The sequence below is a fragment of the Ricinus communis genome, chromosome 2, assembly GCF_019578655.1.
Source record: "Ricinus communis isolate WT05 ecotype wild-type chromosome 2, ASM1957865v1, whole genome shotgun sequence".
Taxonomy (NCBI): Eukaryota; Viridiplantae; Streptophyta; class Magnoliopsida; order Malpighiales; family Euphorbiaceae; genus Ricinus; species Ricinus communis.
In genome coordinates, this window is record NC_063257.1 from 10906476 (window position 1) to 10924269 (window position 17794).

At 28.2% G+C, this 17794-nt stretch overlaps 2 protein-coding genes across 2 annotated transcripts; one reads left to right on the forward strand and one right to left on the reverse strand.

Moving 5' to 3' along the window:
• Nucleotides 1-330: 330 nt before the first annotated feature.
• Nucleotides 331-2383, forward strand: LOC8281337 (2-methylpropanoate--CoA ligase CCL4). The gene has a single exon (XM_002521697.4). The coding sequence runs from the start codon at nt 580-582 to the stop codon at nt 2248-2250; it is 1671 nt and encodes a 556-aa protein (XP_002521743.1). The 5' UTR covers nt 331-579; the 3' UTR covers nt 2251-2383.
• Nucleotides 2384-11198: 8815 nt separating this feature from the next.
• On the reverse strand, nt 11199-12984 carry LOC8283260 (2-methylpropanoate--CoA ligase CCL4). The gene has a single exon (XM_002521696.4). It carries the CDS (start codon nt 12949-12951, stop codon nt 11305-11307), a length of 1647 nt encoding a protein of 548 aa, XP_002521742.4. The 5' UTR covers nt 12952-12984; the 3' UTR covers nt 11199-11304.
• Nucleotides 12985-17794: the final 4810 nt, after the last annotated feature.

Here is a 17794-nt window from a genome sequence, read left to right on the forward strand (position 1 = left end):
TCAATTTTATTTAATTGGAATCAATTGGTTAATTTAGAATTCATGTATTGTACGAAAAGAAAAGTGATAAAAGAAAAAGGGAGATGGCAGTGGAGGGTAATTATTATATTGTTACTGTTATAAGTAGATCCCACTTCATTTGTTATCTCAGTTGCTGCTGTTAACTTAAATTTTTTTGCTTCATTCTAAATAGTGATTTAAGAAACTCATTTAGCGAGATATTATGTAAAATTAGCTAAAAGATTACATAGTCAAGTACTTGAGGTTAATCGTGAGAAGCTAATTTGAGCCTTTTTTATAAATAATATAATGGACTGTTTGTATCTATAAATTTCTCATTAATATTAATTTCAAATAATCTAATCGTACAAATCTAATCATAGATAATTATTACAATGCGATCAAATTCAAATCACCTTAGAAATTTATGAAATTGCTGTATGCAGAGAGTTGACGACCCAGTCAAGTCAAACTCATCACTTGCCCTTATCTATCTACGTGCATAAACCCATTCTCATATGTATCCATCTTTAACAACCCAAAGAAAAGAGACGCATCTTCTTCAATTATCCTGCCTCAATGGATCACCTAAAGCCAAAACCAGCAAATTCATTTCCTCTAACTCCGTTATCCTTCCTTGAAAGAGCATCAACTGTCTACGGTGATTGTCCTTCTATCGTCTACAACACCGCCACCTACACCTGGTCCCAGACCCACCGCCGATGTCTCCAGTTGGCTTCCTCTCTCTCATCCGGCGGCTTCACTCGGGGCGACGTCGTTTCCGTTGTTGCTCCCAACACTCCTCCCATGTACGAGCTCCAATTCGCCGTACCCATGTCCGGTGCTGTTCTCAACAACATCAATACTCGCTTAGACGCGCGTACTGTCTCTGTCCTCCTTCGTCACAGCCAATCGAAGCTCGTCTTCGTCGACTGCCTCTCACGTGATCTTGTTCTTGAAGCTGTCTCTCTGTTTCCATCTAGTGTTAAACGTCCTACGCTCGTCCTCATCACTGATGATGATGAGGCACCTGCATCATCGTCAACATCGTCCTCCTCGACGGTTGACTTTTGTTGCACGTATGAGAGTATGGTGGAGAAAGGCGATCCGGAGTTCAAGTGGGTCCAGCCGCAAAGCGAGTGGGATCCGATGATTCTGAACTATACATCAGGTACAACCTCATCTCCTAAAGGTGTAGTACACTGTCACAGAGGTATTTACATCATAACCGTTGAATCCTTGATTGACTGGAACGTTCCTAGACAACCTGTATATCTGTGGACCCTTCCACTATTCCACGCCAATGGGTGGAGCTTTCCGTGGGGGATGGCGGCGGTTGGTGGTACCAACATCTGCATCCGGAAATTTGATGCATCTAGTATCTACGGCTTGATCAAGAGACACGGAGTCACTCACATGTGTGGTGCACCTGTAGTACTAAACATGCTAACAAACTCACCCGACAATGAACCACTCAAAAGACCCGTTCATATCTTAACAGCAGGAGCTCCACCTCCGGCCGCTGTGCTATTCCGGACCGAGTCACTGGGTTTTGTGGTGAGTCATGGGTACGGGTTAACAGAAACGGCAGGACTCGTTGTGTCGTGTGCTTGGAAACCGAAATGGAACACGGTACCAGCAAGTGAAAGAGCTAGATTAAAAGCAAGACAAGGAGTGAGAATTGCTGGGTTCACAGAGATAGATGTGATTGACCCAAAAACGGGACTGAGTGTTAAAAGGGACGGATTATCACTAGGTGAGATAGTGTTAAGAGGTGGCTGTGTGATGATGGGTTATCTGAAAGACCCAGACGGGACATCAAAGTGTTTGAAAGACGACGGGTGGTTTTACACAGGAGACGTAGGAGTGATGCACCCAGATGGCTATCTAGAGATCAAGGATAGATCCAAAGATGTGATAATCAGTGGTGGAGAGAACATAAGCAGCGTGGAGGTTGAGTCAGTGTTATACAGCAATCCGGTGGTTAACGAGGCGGCTGTCGTGGCTAGACCTGATGAGTACTGGGGAGAGACACCCTGTGCGTTCGTGAGCTTGAGAGATGGGGCGAGGGAAAAAGTGAGTGAGAAGGATATAATAGAATATTGCAGAGAGAAGATGCCGCATTATATGGTGCCTAAAACTGTGGTGTTTAAAGAAGAACTGCCCAAAACTTCAACTGGGAAGATACAGAAGTTCGTGCTAAGAGATATTGCTAAAGCGATGGGTGCTTCAAAGGTGAGTCGGATGTAGAGTTGAATCGGTCGAGTTGATTTTCACTTGCCACGATTCCTGTAGCTTTCCATTTGTATTTTTCCAGGCAATAATCGATTTGATGTGATGTTTCATCCTTATGAAAGCTAAAAGCAAAATCCATTCTGAAGGATCTCAACTTTTAAAATATATAAAATTTATTTGCTTAATAAAGATAAAATTAATATAAGATTTTATGTAATTTAATTTTATATAATTGATTAAGCTAATAAAATAAATAAAATTTTATTTTTTAATATATTAGTAATTAATATATTTTATAATATTAAAATTTTTAATCTTATTATTTTAATTTTAGTTTTTATGTCAAAAATAAAGTATACCTTTTATATAAACTCTAATTAAATATTGCGTTAATGTTTTATTAATTAAATAAATTTATATTTAATATTAAAAAAACTTAATAAGATAATTTGTCATTAAATAATGATTTTAATTTTAAAAATATCAAGTATAATAATTTCAATTATAAAAAGAGTAATATTAATTATATTTACAGAATTAATTTACATAATAGTTAATTTTAATTAATGGATTTTACTAGAAAATTATTATGATATTTTACAATTACAAAATTTATTTTTAAATTATAAATAAGTAATATTATTCTAAATAATTTATTAACTTATTTATATTTTCTACTAATTAAAAGAGTCAGTATTTATATACATTTTATTTATTTATACAAGTTAAGTTTATATATAAATCTTATAATTATCAAATGTCATCGATTAAATTTTAAAAATATATAAAATAAAAAAAATAAAAATATGTATTTGATTGATTTAATAATTAAATATTATATGTAATTGACTAATTGACTATATAATTATAGTATATAAATATTTTTTGGGTTTTATTTTATTCAAATTTTAAATATTCATTATTATTTTATAAAATTTAATTTTTATTTATTATGTTCTAACTTACTATTTATATTTTTCTCTTAAGTAATGAATCCTATAAAAATTTAATTAAAATAAAATAAGAATAAAGAGCTAATTTCAGTTCACAAATTAGGTATATTTTTTATTTTATAATAACTGTTTTCTTTAAATTAGAATTTTTTTTATTATTTATTATTTTTATATTATCTAATATAGTATAAATCTGTTTACTTTATTTTTATATTAAAATCAGAGTAATAAAATTTATAATATCTATAGAAATAATTTAATCAATTTTTTGTATTTAATCTTATTAAATATTTTTTTAAATTAAGTCAAATATTGAAAAGTTATAGTTAGTATGCGATCCAAGAAATATATAATACATTTAGTAAAGGTGAATCAAAATTACTGGAAATGGCAGGTGCCACGTGTATAGTAAGAAGTGTCGTAATGGCAGAGATGTTGTGTTTTTTCTCGGCAAACACATTTATGCGCCACTATTTTATGTATTAATTTTAAAGTGGGATCCACATAATATATGAGCGGTGTATGCGAGAATTCTTGTCAAAAATCTCCACGCGTACATGAAGACATAAACATTGCCGTATAACATAAAAATTGATGTACTTAGAGTTTATATGTAATAAGTAATCATTCTGTCGGGTTTTGATTGGGCGTGTTTTCCTTTTAGTTCAAAGCATATATACGTCTGTTTACACTGAAAGCCTATGAATTTTCACCCTTATGCTATTTCATCATTCATGAGTAGATTTTTGATCCATTGGTTAGAAATTAGTTTAATAATAAAGCGCGAAAGGTGATAATTTAGTTATAAAGTCTTCTGAAAACTGAAATAGCGTTTTTATAAAGTGAGAAACAACATTAAAAATTTTATAAAAAGGAGCAGACAAAAAAAAATGGAGTAAAATATGGTCAAAATTTTTTTGACAGCATAAGAAAGTGAGCAAGAAAATTATATTATTATCAATATGTGTAAAATATAAAAAAATAATAATATGTGCTCTCAAAGTGTGGATTAATTGAAGAACAAGTTGAAAATGAAAAATACTCTTAGAAGAATATTCTATAAATATAGAAATCTATAAATAGACAGGGATCTTCTAGTGAACAACTCAACTAATCATATAAAAAACATATCTATAGTCTATAAATTTTATCTTTTATCATTTATCATTAGGTTATAAAAGCAATTTTTAATCTAAATTTCCAATACGTTCAAAGCTTTTAAGTGTTTTCACCATTTAATTACATCAAGTTGTTTACTTTATGCAATCAAATTCCTAAAGTTTTCAAGTTACTGTTTCAGGATTCATTTGTTGCAATAAAGATCCTTAGCTTACATATTACATCATCATTTTTAGCTTACAATAATTTAACTTTAAGTCTTATTTCTTAAATTCATTTTTACATTCCCAACTCATCAATCCTTTATTATTTGCATAATCATATAAATAAATAAAAAGTCAAATAATCATATATTTTATATTTATTTCATTAACTGTAATTATTTGAGATATTCAGCCTCTCGTACACTGAGCAGTCAATCCTACGTGAAGTAGGTGAAATACCGACTAGATAATATTACTTTCTCTTTTTAGTCGTTTGATTAATAATTAAATATCTAAAATATTCTTCATGATTAGACCTGTTTAAACTTTAGGCCGGACCAGACTTGATAGAGCTTGAAGTTTTCAAGCCTATACCCGAATCGAGTTCAACTATGCAGGCCTAGACTTTTGATTAAGCCCGACCTGTTATAAAAAGATATACATTTTTCTTTAAATTTTTTAGCCAGGCTAGACTTGTTAGGGCGAGCCTCAAAGTAAATGTCATTCTTGCCATTCTCCCATTGATTCCTATGAATATAGGAGACTTGTATATCTCATTCACAAATCCATCATTGTTTATGCTGCTAACTCTAAATCCATTTAAAAAATAATTAAATTTTGCAAGTTCAGATTTTTGCAAGCGTAAACTAAGAAATAGATAGCCAAACCTGAAAATTTCTGGGCTGGCAGAGTGGATACCAAATCCATAAAAAGGTCTATTCAAGATTAAAATAAAACATAAACATTTATAATTAATTTTTATTTACTTTATTTTAAAATTATAAATTATTATAAATTTTTTAAGTTCCAATAAATTTATTTTATTTAAATATTAAAAATTATAAACAGAATAATAAGTTTATCCATTCGGATTATTATGCATTATATTAAAATATTTATTAATAGTATTTTAGTAAAACATTAGTTAAAAAATAGTGGTATTAATTGAAAAATAAAACTGAATTTTGTAATTTTTTAGAAAATAAATTATTAAAGTTGTACGGAAAAAATATACATACCGAACAGACTGGATTAAAATAAAGAAAAAGTTAGCTTGAATTTATGAAGGTGACTTTATTCTAATAATAAAAAGATAATTATTTTATAATAGTTTACAAAATCTATTATATAAAATATGTATAAGGTATATGTTAATTTGATCATTTTATAATTTTTTTGAATTAAATCTTTAATTTAGAAACTAGAATAACAAAGTAATTAATTAATCATAATAGAAAATAGCACATATCTAAAAGTATAAGTTTTAGTAAATATCAATTATTTAATTTAAAAAATAATAACTATACAATTATTTGAGTAATATAAATACAGTAATATATAATTAACATGTAAAAAATGGAAAATATTTATTATCTTTTTCAAATAAAATTAAATTTATTGAGTTGTATAAAGGGCTTGTTATCTGTATGCCATATCAATACTAAATAAGCCCATTTTGCCCAAAGGTAATTGACTACTTGATAGAAGACAAAGTATTAGTAGTTTTTCAGGGTCCATATCTTCCATGGATACGAGCATCTTAATTTATTAAAGGAATTTCATATAGCACTACTTTTTAAAAAAAAAACTTTTATGGTCAAAATATTTTATTTTTTTAGGTTTTTAAATTTTTTATTCGTACGGTTTTTCTTTAGAATTTTATTAAAAAAAGTATCGCTAGTATATTCAAAAAATATCGAAAGAATGTTTTTTTTGTTTATATTATTGAAAAGTCAATTTATATTTTATATTTTATATAATTTTATTAAAAAATATATTAAAAATATATATCTAAAAGATATTTAAAATTTATTTATTTATAATTTATATTATTATAAATTTCTGAAAATAAAATTTATTCAAAAGAAAATATTCAAAATATATTTAAAAAATATCAAAAATTTATTATTTGAACTTGTATTATTATGAATCTTCTTTTCAAAATTTCTTTTGAAAGATATTAAAAGTATATCTATAGGATAATAAAAGGATATTACTTTAATTTGTATTACTGTAAAATTAGTCAAATGAGTTAGATTTATTATTATTATTTTTTTTTGGTATTTATGAATTGAATGATTTTATATATTTTTTATAGTAACTAATATATTTTGATGATATAAAGATGTTCATTTTAAAAAATATATCATAACGTATAAAGAATTTATTATATACAATTTAAAATACATACATATAATTAAAATTAAATTAAAAAATTTATTTTATGATAACAAAAAATATTAAACAAATATCAAAAGAAATAAAAACAACAAACACCATATTACAGTTTCAAAAAGAAAACTGTATAAATAAAACATATTAAAAAAGATTATAAAAGAATTTTCTTTTAAAAATTCGTAAAAAAAGAAAAAAGATTTTTACCATGAAAATAAAAATTCTTCGACATTTATGTAAATATTATTTGAATTCGATTATGACTTACGTTTTTCTCTTTTTCTTTTTGTCAGTGTAAAAAAACAAATTTCATACTTATAATAATTTATTTAATATTATATCTTCTTGCGACTTCTTTTCTTTTTCAATTTCAACCTTATCTATTTTTCACTTTGAACCATTTTTTTAATACATAGTTTTACTTTGCAATATTTTTTAAATAAATTTTTCAAGATTATTTAAATTCCATAATTTTAGGTATATTGTTGAGGCTAATGTTAATTATATTTAACTATATTATACATTACTGTCAACAAGAAGAAACAAAAAAATATATATATATACAGACTCTAAATTCTTCAATAGATTAATATATATAAAGATTTTGAAATATAAATTTACTCGCATATGTGCATATTTTTTATATATAAAAATTTATTTTTTACACATTAAATTATGTTGTACTTTTATGTTTATTGTAATTAATTTATTAAATAAACTTTACTTTTCTAATTAAATAGTAATTTTAATCATTAAAACGAATTTTTAATTATATTTTTTATATTATTATAACTTAAAAATTAATTAATTCTAGAAAATAGTATTTTATTTTTATTTTTATATTATATCAACTAATAAGTTAATTTTCTTAATTATTCAAGAATTTAATATATCAATTATATTTTGTAGTATTAATCTCATATATAACAAAAAATATAATTTTTCTATATTTATCAGATTAATAAAATTCTAAAATATTAGAAGTTTTATTAAGAAAAATATCTAACAATATTTAAACTATTATTTTTAGAATGTGATAAATAATTATAAAATATTAAAAATTCTACTAAATTTTGTCTACAAACTTATATTAAATCATTATTTATTATAAAAATAATAATAATAGTTCTATCAAAAAATAATAACAATAGCTATACATTGTGTGAATATACGATTGGTATGAATAAATTATAATACAATTATTTTATAAAATTAAATCCCTCAGTTTTACTACTATATAATTTTTTATGAATAAATACAAAAAATACCTTTATTTTCACTACTTGACAATTTTTAATATATATTATTTTACTAAAAAAAGAGATATGTGGTTACAAATGGTGATAAAAAAAATATCTCAACGTTAAAAGATTATGATTGATAAGGATTTAGCCATATTCACTCTCGATCAACTATTATTATCATATTGTTTGTGTGTTGATGATGTGGATTTAGAACTTAACAAGTTATAATGTCTCTATTTAACCGTCAAATTAATTTTATCGAACTAATGACTTCTTAAAATATGATTTGGCAATCAAACAATGAAGTTAGGAATTGTTAAACTCTAAAACTCGCATTATCAAACACGAGCTACATGATAGTGATGACTTATCTGAGTGAAAATAACTGAATCCTTGTAAATCAGGACTTTTTAACTGTGAAATACTTTTTTCTCATGATTTGTAACGACATACCTCTCAGTAAGCACCTGTTTTCTATATCTAGATATCGAGAAAATTACAAAAAACCAGATGATGAAAGTTAATGCTTCTCACGGGTCTCGAGAAGTTGAGAATAGTCAAATTCCAGCTAGGGTTGCAAGTAATTAAATAAAAAATCATTTTCTGAAATTAATTTGGACTAAATTGATAAAAAAAATTAAATTTTAGAGGTAAGATTGAATAAATAAAAAAATTCAGGACTAAATTGTAAGAATTTTATAATTTGCTAGCCTAGAGCCAATTGGCTCTCCATACAACCAATCGGCTATCCACAGGGTCGATCGGCTCTGTCGGTTGGCCCAAAACTCAGATTTTCACGTCGTTTTCTCATGTTTTTCGATTTTGAATGTCGATAATTACTAAAATAATCTTTCAAGGAGAATTTTATTGGTAATTAGTTTTCTTTTAATTATTTTTATAATTAAATAGATATTTATCGATAACTATCTCATTTACTTTAAAAATCTATATTTATTCAATTAAAGAATTTTGATAAATTCATTTTAATTATTAATAATTTTTTAAAATTATCAATAATTAAAGGGATGTTTATCCTGGCATTTAGAATTTTCTCCTTTTTTGTCTATATGTAGAAAAGAAAACCCTAAGCCATAGGAGGTTGGCAATCATCAGCAGACAACGACAGTAAGTTTTGAAGCAACATACACAAACTTCAAAAAACTAAACACATAGTCAAGGCATTTTGAGTTCCTATCCAATCTATGATTCAATCTCCTTTACTCCTAAGACTGAGAATCTGCACAATAGAGTGAAAACCTGAGGGTTTTCAAAACTATAATCTCATTATCTTCCTTTTTTTTTTTTTTTTACTTTCTCTATGATTAATAACATGTTAAGGATGTTTTGTGAAATAGTAACATGCTAGGATTTTGAAATAATTGCCCATTAATATCTGTCACATGCTTTATATGACTAGATTTAGGATTATTATGATAATTTCATTAAGTTGATGTTCTTTCCATTATGATTATGTTCTTGGGTTTTGAATCTAATAACTTTCTTGTTCTTGGTTCTTGAATCTGATAATTATATGACTAAATCAACATGCTGGGTTTGTTTTTCTTTGATGATAATATATATGTTTGTATGATTAAATATAGATTTTATTAGATTCACATTATTAGCTTAATGTCTATTTTTAGAAAATTGTCATGCTTAGGAAGTTTTATTTATTGTAGGTTTACTTTTAGTTAATTTGTGTATTTCTGTCTCAAAAATAAGTTTAATTACATGTTTTTGTGTGTTTTCTACGTGTACTTATTACTTTGTATGTGTTTTTTTTTGTGCATGGATCTCGGATGCTTAGGCGTTGGAGGCGTAAAACTGTCAAGAGGATCCTAGAGTCGATCGATTGTGGGTAGAGCCGATCAATTGTTAGTCTGATTAGTTGCCCGTTTTTGCTATTTTTGAGGATCTTTGCCATTTTTTTGCCAATTTTAGCTTATTTTCAATTGTTTCTAAGTTATTTAATTGTAAGAGGGTTGTAATGATTTAGTTTTTATCCGCTTTTCTTTTTACTTTTATATTTTATGATTTGTAATTTGATGGACAAATAACTGCTATGTGATTAACAACTAAAAATAGACATATATACCTAGATCTTTTAATTGAATTTTGACATGTAACTTATAGCCCATTAGGTTAAAAAGGGATGGTGAACTAAGCTTGAATTATAAAATCCACTTAGTCCTAGGTAGGGTTTATCATGTTTAATCAATGGACTAACCTACTTAGACTAGAAAAATGAAAGAGTCATTAGCATGTAAAAAATGTAATCCATTTAGCATAAATACTTGATAATTAAAGTATAATTTATAAAAATGTTCAGAAAAATTATTTAGATAACGACTCCCTTTCTCCACACTAGTCTCTGTAACTAGTTAGTATATTTTCGATTTAATTGAAATGTCTTTCAGTGCCGTAATTTCTAAAAACACTTAAATATACATTCAAAATCGCTGCCAACATTTTCTTATCTAAAAACAAAAACTACATACTAAAACTTATAAATAAGTGAAATCACATATTCACTTCTATAAACGAAATAAAATAATAAAAAGTATAAATTTTAACCTTTTTCCTTTCCGAACAGTAAAATCGCCGTGAACAACATAAATCAAATTTTTTTTAAAAAAAAAAAACCACATTATTTACATTTGCCATCGGTTCTTACTGTCATTAACAATTCCTACTCTTCACTGCGTCCTTCCTGTTCCACAATCTCTGCATTACACATCAATACAGCCACCGCCATCACTTCTCACCATCATCCTCTAAAATTCTTATCACGGCCTCCTCCCTATTCCACCATCTCTGCACCAAACTCCATCCCACCAATCTCAAAATCATTACTGCCCCCTCTATACTCTTATCACCGCCATCTCATAACACTCCATTTGCCATCGCATTCAATTTCAGGCGAAGAGCACGAATAAGCCACTGCTGAATGCAATAGCCATGATCCAGATAGCATCAACAGTCTTTCTGATGTTGCCGCCGATGGAGCTCTACTTCTTCAAGAGTCAACATGAATATTACTGATACTGATTGGTTTACTATGGCGGTAGTGATGGAGAGACAACAATGGTGGTGATGGTAGAATGGAGGAAGTGATGGTTGATTATTGATTTTGTGAAGAAATCAAATATGGGTATTATTTGTCCTTCTTTAAATGTTTTATTTTCTGGTATTGTTTGTTTTCTTTTATGAACTATTTGTTAAAAAAATTAAATTTAACTTATTTCACCTCTTGAAACAAATTCAGGATATTTGACCCTTTGTCCCTCTATAAACTATGGATTCTGCGACAAATGTATGTCTAGATTTTATTTCCTTCGAACAATAAATATTACAAAGGCATCATTTCATGGAACCTCATTTCTGTGAAGCTCCCATGGCCTTCGCAATCTCTCTAAGCGCCAACTTCTGTATCTTCCCAGTGGAAGTTTTGGGCAGTTCATCTTGAAACACCACCGTTTTAGGTGCCATATAATGCGCCATCCTTTCTCTACAATACTCAATTATATCCTTCTCACTCACTCTCTCTGTTACTCCATCTTTCAAGCTCACAAACGCACATGGCCTCTCTCCCCAGTACTCATCAGGTCTAGCCACAACAGCCGCCTCATTAACCACCGGATTGCTGTATAACACCGACTCCACCTCCACACTGCTTATGTTCTCTCCACCACTAATGATCACATCTTTAGATCTATCTTTGATCTCCAAATAGCCATCGGGGTGCATCACTCCTACGTCTCCTGTGTATAACCACCCATCATCATCTTCTTTTAAACACTTTGATGTCCCATCTGGGTCCTTTAAGTAACCCATCATCACGGACCCACCTCTTAATACTATCTCACCTAGTGATAGCCCATCTCTTTTAACACTCAGTCCTGTTTTTGGGTCAATCACGTCCATCTCTGTGAACCCTGCAATTTTCACTCCTTGCCTTGCTCTTAGTCTAGCTCTTTCATTTTCTGGGAGCATATTCCATTTTGGTTTCCAGGCACACGACACAACAACTCCTGCCGTTTCTGTTAACCCATAGCCATGACTCACCACAAAGCCCAGTGACTCGGTCCGGAGTAGCACAGCGGCTGGAGGTGGAGCTCCGGCTGTTAAGATATGAACGGGGCTCTTGAGTGGTGCCTTTTTGGGAGAGTTTGTTAGCATGTTTAGTACTACAGGTGCACCACACATGTGAGTGACTCTGTGTCTCCTGATCAAGCCGTAGATACTAGACGCATCGAATTTACGGATGCAGATGTTGGTCCCACCGAGAGCTGCCATGCCCCACGAAAAGCTCCATCCATTGGCATGGAATATTGGTAGGGTCCACAGATATACAGGTTGTTTAGGAACACTCCAATCAATCAAGGATTCAACGGTAATAATGAAGGTCCCTCTATGGCAGTGTACCACACCTTTGGGAGATGAAGTTGTACCTGATGTATAATTCAACACTATTGGGTCCCACTCGCTTCTCGGCTGGACCCACTTGAACTCCGGATCACCTCTCTGCACCATACTTTCATAACTACACCAAAAATCAACGGTCAGTGACGATGACGCTGGTGCCTCACTATCATCAGCAATGAGGACTAGCATAGGACGTTTAACATCAGACGGAAACAAAGACACAGCTTCAAGAATAAGATCACGTGCGAGACAGTCAACAAAGACGAGCTTTGATTCGCTGTGACGCAGAAAAACTGAGACGGTATGCGCGTCAAGACGAGTATTTATATTGTTAAGAACAGCAGCAGACATCGGGACAGCAAATTGGAGCTCGTACATCGCGGGGGTGTTGGGAGCAATGACGGAGATGACGTGGCCAGGGGTGAAGCCGCAGGATGAGAGAGATGATGCAAGTTGAAGACATCGACGGTGGGTCTGAGACCAGGTGTAGGTGGTGGTGTTGTAGATGATAGAAGGGCAGTCGCCGTATACGGTTGCAGCTCTTTCAAGAAAGGATAATGGAGTTAGAGGAGATGAATTAGCAGAATTTGGCATCATTTTCTTCCTTTTTCTTTTTTAATTATTGGAAAATTGTGCTTCTTGATGTTAAAATAAAGGAGTAATTGAATGAACACGTTATTAAATATTTAATATTTTAATCAATTAACACTCGATTAAGTTTTTGAGTTATTAATATCTGAAAAGAGAGAGTTGTATACATTTGTTATTGAGTTTTATTTATTGAACATTTAATAGTTTATGGCCTTCAGTTTTTCATTGATATCTCCATTTTTTTTTGTTTGACCTTTCTCTCTTCGGTATTGCATTCCAATTTTGATAGGCTATTTTTTTAGTCTGTTTAAAAATATAAATTATTTCTTCTGTTTTAATTATTAATTTAAAATATTCTTCATTTATTAATATAAATATTAATTTTTATTTATTTTTAGTTTTTAAATTATAAATTACCAAGCAAAGTTTTTGAATTTCAATATAAATTTCTTTTATTGAAAGTTTAAAAATTATAGATAGATTGGTAAGTCTACCAATATTTAGATTGTCTTGCATTACATTAAAATATTTATTAAAAGTATTAAATGAAAGAAGTAATAAACTTGATGGATTAAAAATTCATAAATATTAAAAGTATTTAGTAATTATCGATAATTTAAAATAACTATTGATTAATACATTTGAAGTTAATAATGGAGTCAGGACTAAATTTAAGAGTGAGTAAAATTCTATAATAAAATTAAATTTAAATATATATATATATATATATATATATATATATATATATATATATATATATATTAATTCTATATATTTAAATTACCAGTAAATAAAATGTTAAATATTATTTATAAAACGACCCTAGAATATATTTTTAAAATAAAATATCTTAAGTTATGACATTAAAATTTTTATAATACATAAAATATTTAATCTTCTTTTAATGTAAGAGCTTCTTTCTATTTAAATTTTAGAAAGTGTAACCTTTTTCTATTTATATTTTAAAGGAGTAACCTTCTTCTATAAAATGCTTAATTTTTATAATAAATAGATCAAATTAAATTTAAATGTCATTGGCTAAACTGAAATAGTCCAACCCTATTTTAAAACATAATTTCAACTCTAATCTATTTCAAATAAATATAATTTTATATAAAAAATAAAATACCACTTTTAAATTGTCATGACTCGATCTGTGGGCCCGTGACCGGCACTAGGAAATGGGTAGGCGTAAGGCCACCGAATCCCGTAGTAAGTCTGACACTCACTAACTCAATTAAATCTCATCTCATTTTACTAATGCCATAATTTATCTTAACAGGTAAAATTTTACATAATTAATTCGGTTTGCCAGAAGAATTAGGCAAGACCCGGAACTACAAAAAATTACAACAGATAAGTCTATTAATTCTACTTCGGAGAATTTAAGATTTTACAAGTTAGTGAGTGTGGTTCTTCATTTATTAATACAAATATTAATTTTTATTTATTTAACTTTTAAATTATAAATTACCAAGCAAAATTTTTGAGTTTTAATATAACTCTTTTTTTTTTTTAAATCTCAAAAGTTATGGATGGATTGGTAAGTCTACTGATATTTAGATTGTCTTCCATCACGTTAAAAAATTTATTAAGAATATTTTACTAAATAATAGTTAAAATTAATGGTATTAATTAATAAAAAAATAAATTTTTTAATTTCTGTACAAATTGAAAATAGCAATATCAAAGTTTGATGGAAGAAGTGCTAATTAGACTGCAATATAAAAAAATAATTAAATTATCATTTTCTAATAGAAAAACTCAAACTATGATTATCTCTTATTTTTAATAAGTTTATAATTGAAAAGAAAATCAATGACTTACTGTAATTCTAACATGACAGATATTTTTAAAATTTTTTTCTTAAAAATATCAATTGAAGAACAATGAAGTAATAAACTTGATGGATTAAAAATTCACAAATATTAGAAATATTTAGTAATTATTGAGAATTTAAGATAATTATTGATCAATAAACTTGAAGTTAATAACGGAGTCATGACTAAATTTAAGAGAGAATAAAATTCTATAACAAAATTAAATTTTCAAACTATATATATATATATATATATATATTAATTTTATATATTTAAATTAACAGTAAATAAAATATTAAATATTATTTATATAACGACCCTATAAAATATTTAAAATATAAAATATCTTAAATTAGTTATGACATTAAAACTTTTATAATACATAAAATATTTAATCTTCTTTTAATGTAAGAGCCTCTTTCTATTTAAATTTTAGAAAGTGTAACCTTTTTCTATATATACTTTAAAGGGGTAACCTTCTTCTACAAAATGCTTAATTTTTATAATAAATAGATCAAATTAAGTTTAGATGGAGTAAATTAAAATAGTCCAACCGTATTTAAAAAGATAATTTCAACTCCAATGTATTTCAAATAAATATAATTTTATATGAAAAATAAAATACCATTTTTAAATATTTATCCAAATTAGAAAGGCGATGTGTTTAAATTAGTACTCGCAAGTGTATGAACCGAATGATAGTTCAACAAGCCCACCACGAGGTCGATCTCACAAGAAATTGTAGAGCATATATTATAAAAACCAACTATCACATAAAATACTGAAAATAAATATAAACACTCTAAGCTAATATTTTGAAAATTATCTTAAGTTTAATAAATGAAATTAAATAATCAGAAAATAAATATGCAACTAGAATAATTAATATAAACTATATGATAAAATAACATTTAGTCTAGCTTTTACTTACTGATCCCCTTAATTCCCTTAAGCCTAAATCTAACAAATGAGACGGTGATGTACCTTTTTCCCTAGATTGAAGTAAGGATGATATTTCTAATACTTTTAACCTAAAGATTTTCATAATAAATATTACTACTAAATTGATATGATGGTCAATCAACCAATAACAATAAATGAAACTAATGAACATATGAAGGTAAAGAAATCATTCATTAAACTCAAAATATATAAGGTACATACATAAATAAAAAGCCAAACTAAACACTTATAGAACTTAACCTAACATACTTAATCCAATGATCATTGTAATTAAATAGAAAGATTTAAGATTCATAAAACAGAAAACTAAAACTTCCTCAAAGTTCAAGGGCTCTTCAAGGAATGAAGAAAATTGGTCCTCTTTCTCCACGTCTTCAAAAAGCTTTTTTGATCCTTCCAAGAATGATGCAACTTAAGCTAGCTATATGTTACTACTAGTATAAAAATATTTTACAGATGACAATCATTAAAATAAAATATTTTTTTACAGTTACAACCAACAATCTAGCAATAAAAAATATAAATAAAAAAGTAAAAAAGAAAATAAAAATATTCAGGACTGAACAACGACAACACAGTTATAGAAAGAGAGCACTAAAGAGGAAGACGTCTATGCGAGCTAATTCTTGCTTCTGCATTTTTGCGAGCCAATTATGCATGGTGGTAAAGAGGAAAACGTCTAGGCGAGCCAATTTCTTCCTTCTTCCTTTTGATTTTTTGTCTAGAAATTTGCCTTAGGGATTTTGTCTTTATGAATTGAAAATTGAGAGGTGCGGCGGTATGTTCTAAAGAGGAAGACATCTACGACGAGAGAATTTCTTCCTTCTTCCTTATGATTTTCTATCCAGAAATTTATCTTAAGGATTTTGTCTTTCTGAATTGCAAAATAGGAGGTGCGGCGATATATTTTAAAGAGGAAGACAGTGTGTTCAAATTGTTAGGTGTATGCTTGTAGTATGTGGTAAGAAAAGGTATTAGGGTTAAGTTAGTAGATAGTAAATTATAAATTTAGTGTTAGAGTAATGTATAGTAGTATCAGTATACTATATGATATATTAATATATAACTTATATTTTTTATAGAGTATAAAGTACATCATAATGTTATAGTTATTTTAAATATGTAGTATTTTTTTTATTTCGATAATAATTGCTTGAATTATATAAAATGATAAATATAAAATAATTTTTATATAGTATAAAGTATTTTACAATATTATAGTTATTTTTAATAGGTATTATTTATATAATATAAATAATTATTAATAAATATATATAAAGAATTCGGTTCTACGGTTTGGTCCGGATCAGTACAAGACAGATCGGTTCGAATGCAGTTCTGATGCAGTTTTTACTAAAGAACCAGTACCATATCGTAATAGGAAAAAAAATCGGATCAGTTCAATTTGGTTATAAAAAATTTCGGTTATTTCGCTTCTAGTATTTTTCGGTACGGTTATTCAGTTCGGGCGGGAATCACAAAGATCCATGTTCAGCTCTATGTATAAGATAATGAACTATAGAAATTTCAACAGAGAATAGTAAAAACCTTCTTCAGAGAGAATCATAGTAGCCAAAGAACTCCTGTTTTAATTAACCTCTACTCTTTGTAGAGATTCCCTTTTTAGAGTTTTTTTCTTAACACATAACTACTGTAGTTATCCCTCAATGTTCTAAACAAACTAAATAACTCAAAAGATTCTTATCCACTAATTACATAGTGATTACTTAAACCCCATTTTTGGACCTTAATGAATTAAGGTAGGCCAAGCTATTGATAGCCCACGTATCTCATTCTCGAGTCTTTTATAGCTGTAGTCCAATTAAAGTCCATTAGTGTATTTTTAGCTCAAATTCTCCTCTTTGGCGATTATTTTCTGAATTTAGATAAAAAAACTAAAATGAGGTAAAAACACATATTTTCACCATATTATATATAAATATATATCATTAAAGCTCTAAAATACCCTTAAATATCTATATAAAATTTGCATCGATCAAAATGCCATGTCCCTCTTTAGTCCCAGTTCTGCCATTGTTCAAAGTATAATGCTCTACATAGATTTA

Bases quoted from the DNA above. Each gene is read 5' to 3' on its own strand.
- LOC8281337 (XM_002521697.4), top strand. From the start codon at position 580: ATGGATCACCTAAAGCCAAAACCAGCAAATTCATTTCCTCTAACTCCG.
- LOC8283260 (XM_002521696.4), bottom strand. From the start codon at position 12,951: ATGATGCCAAATTCTGCTAATTCATCTCCTCTAACTCCATTATCCTTT.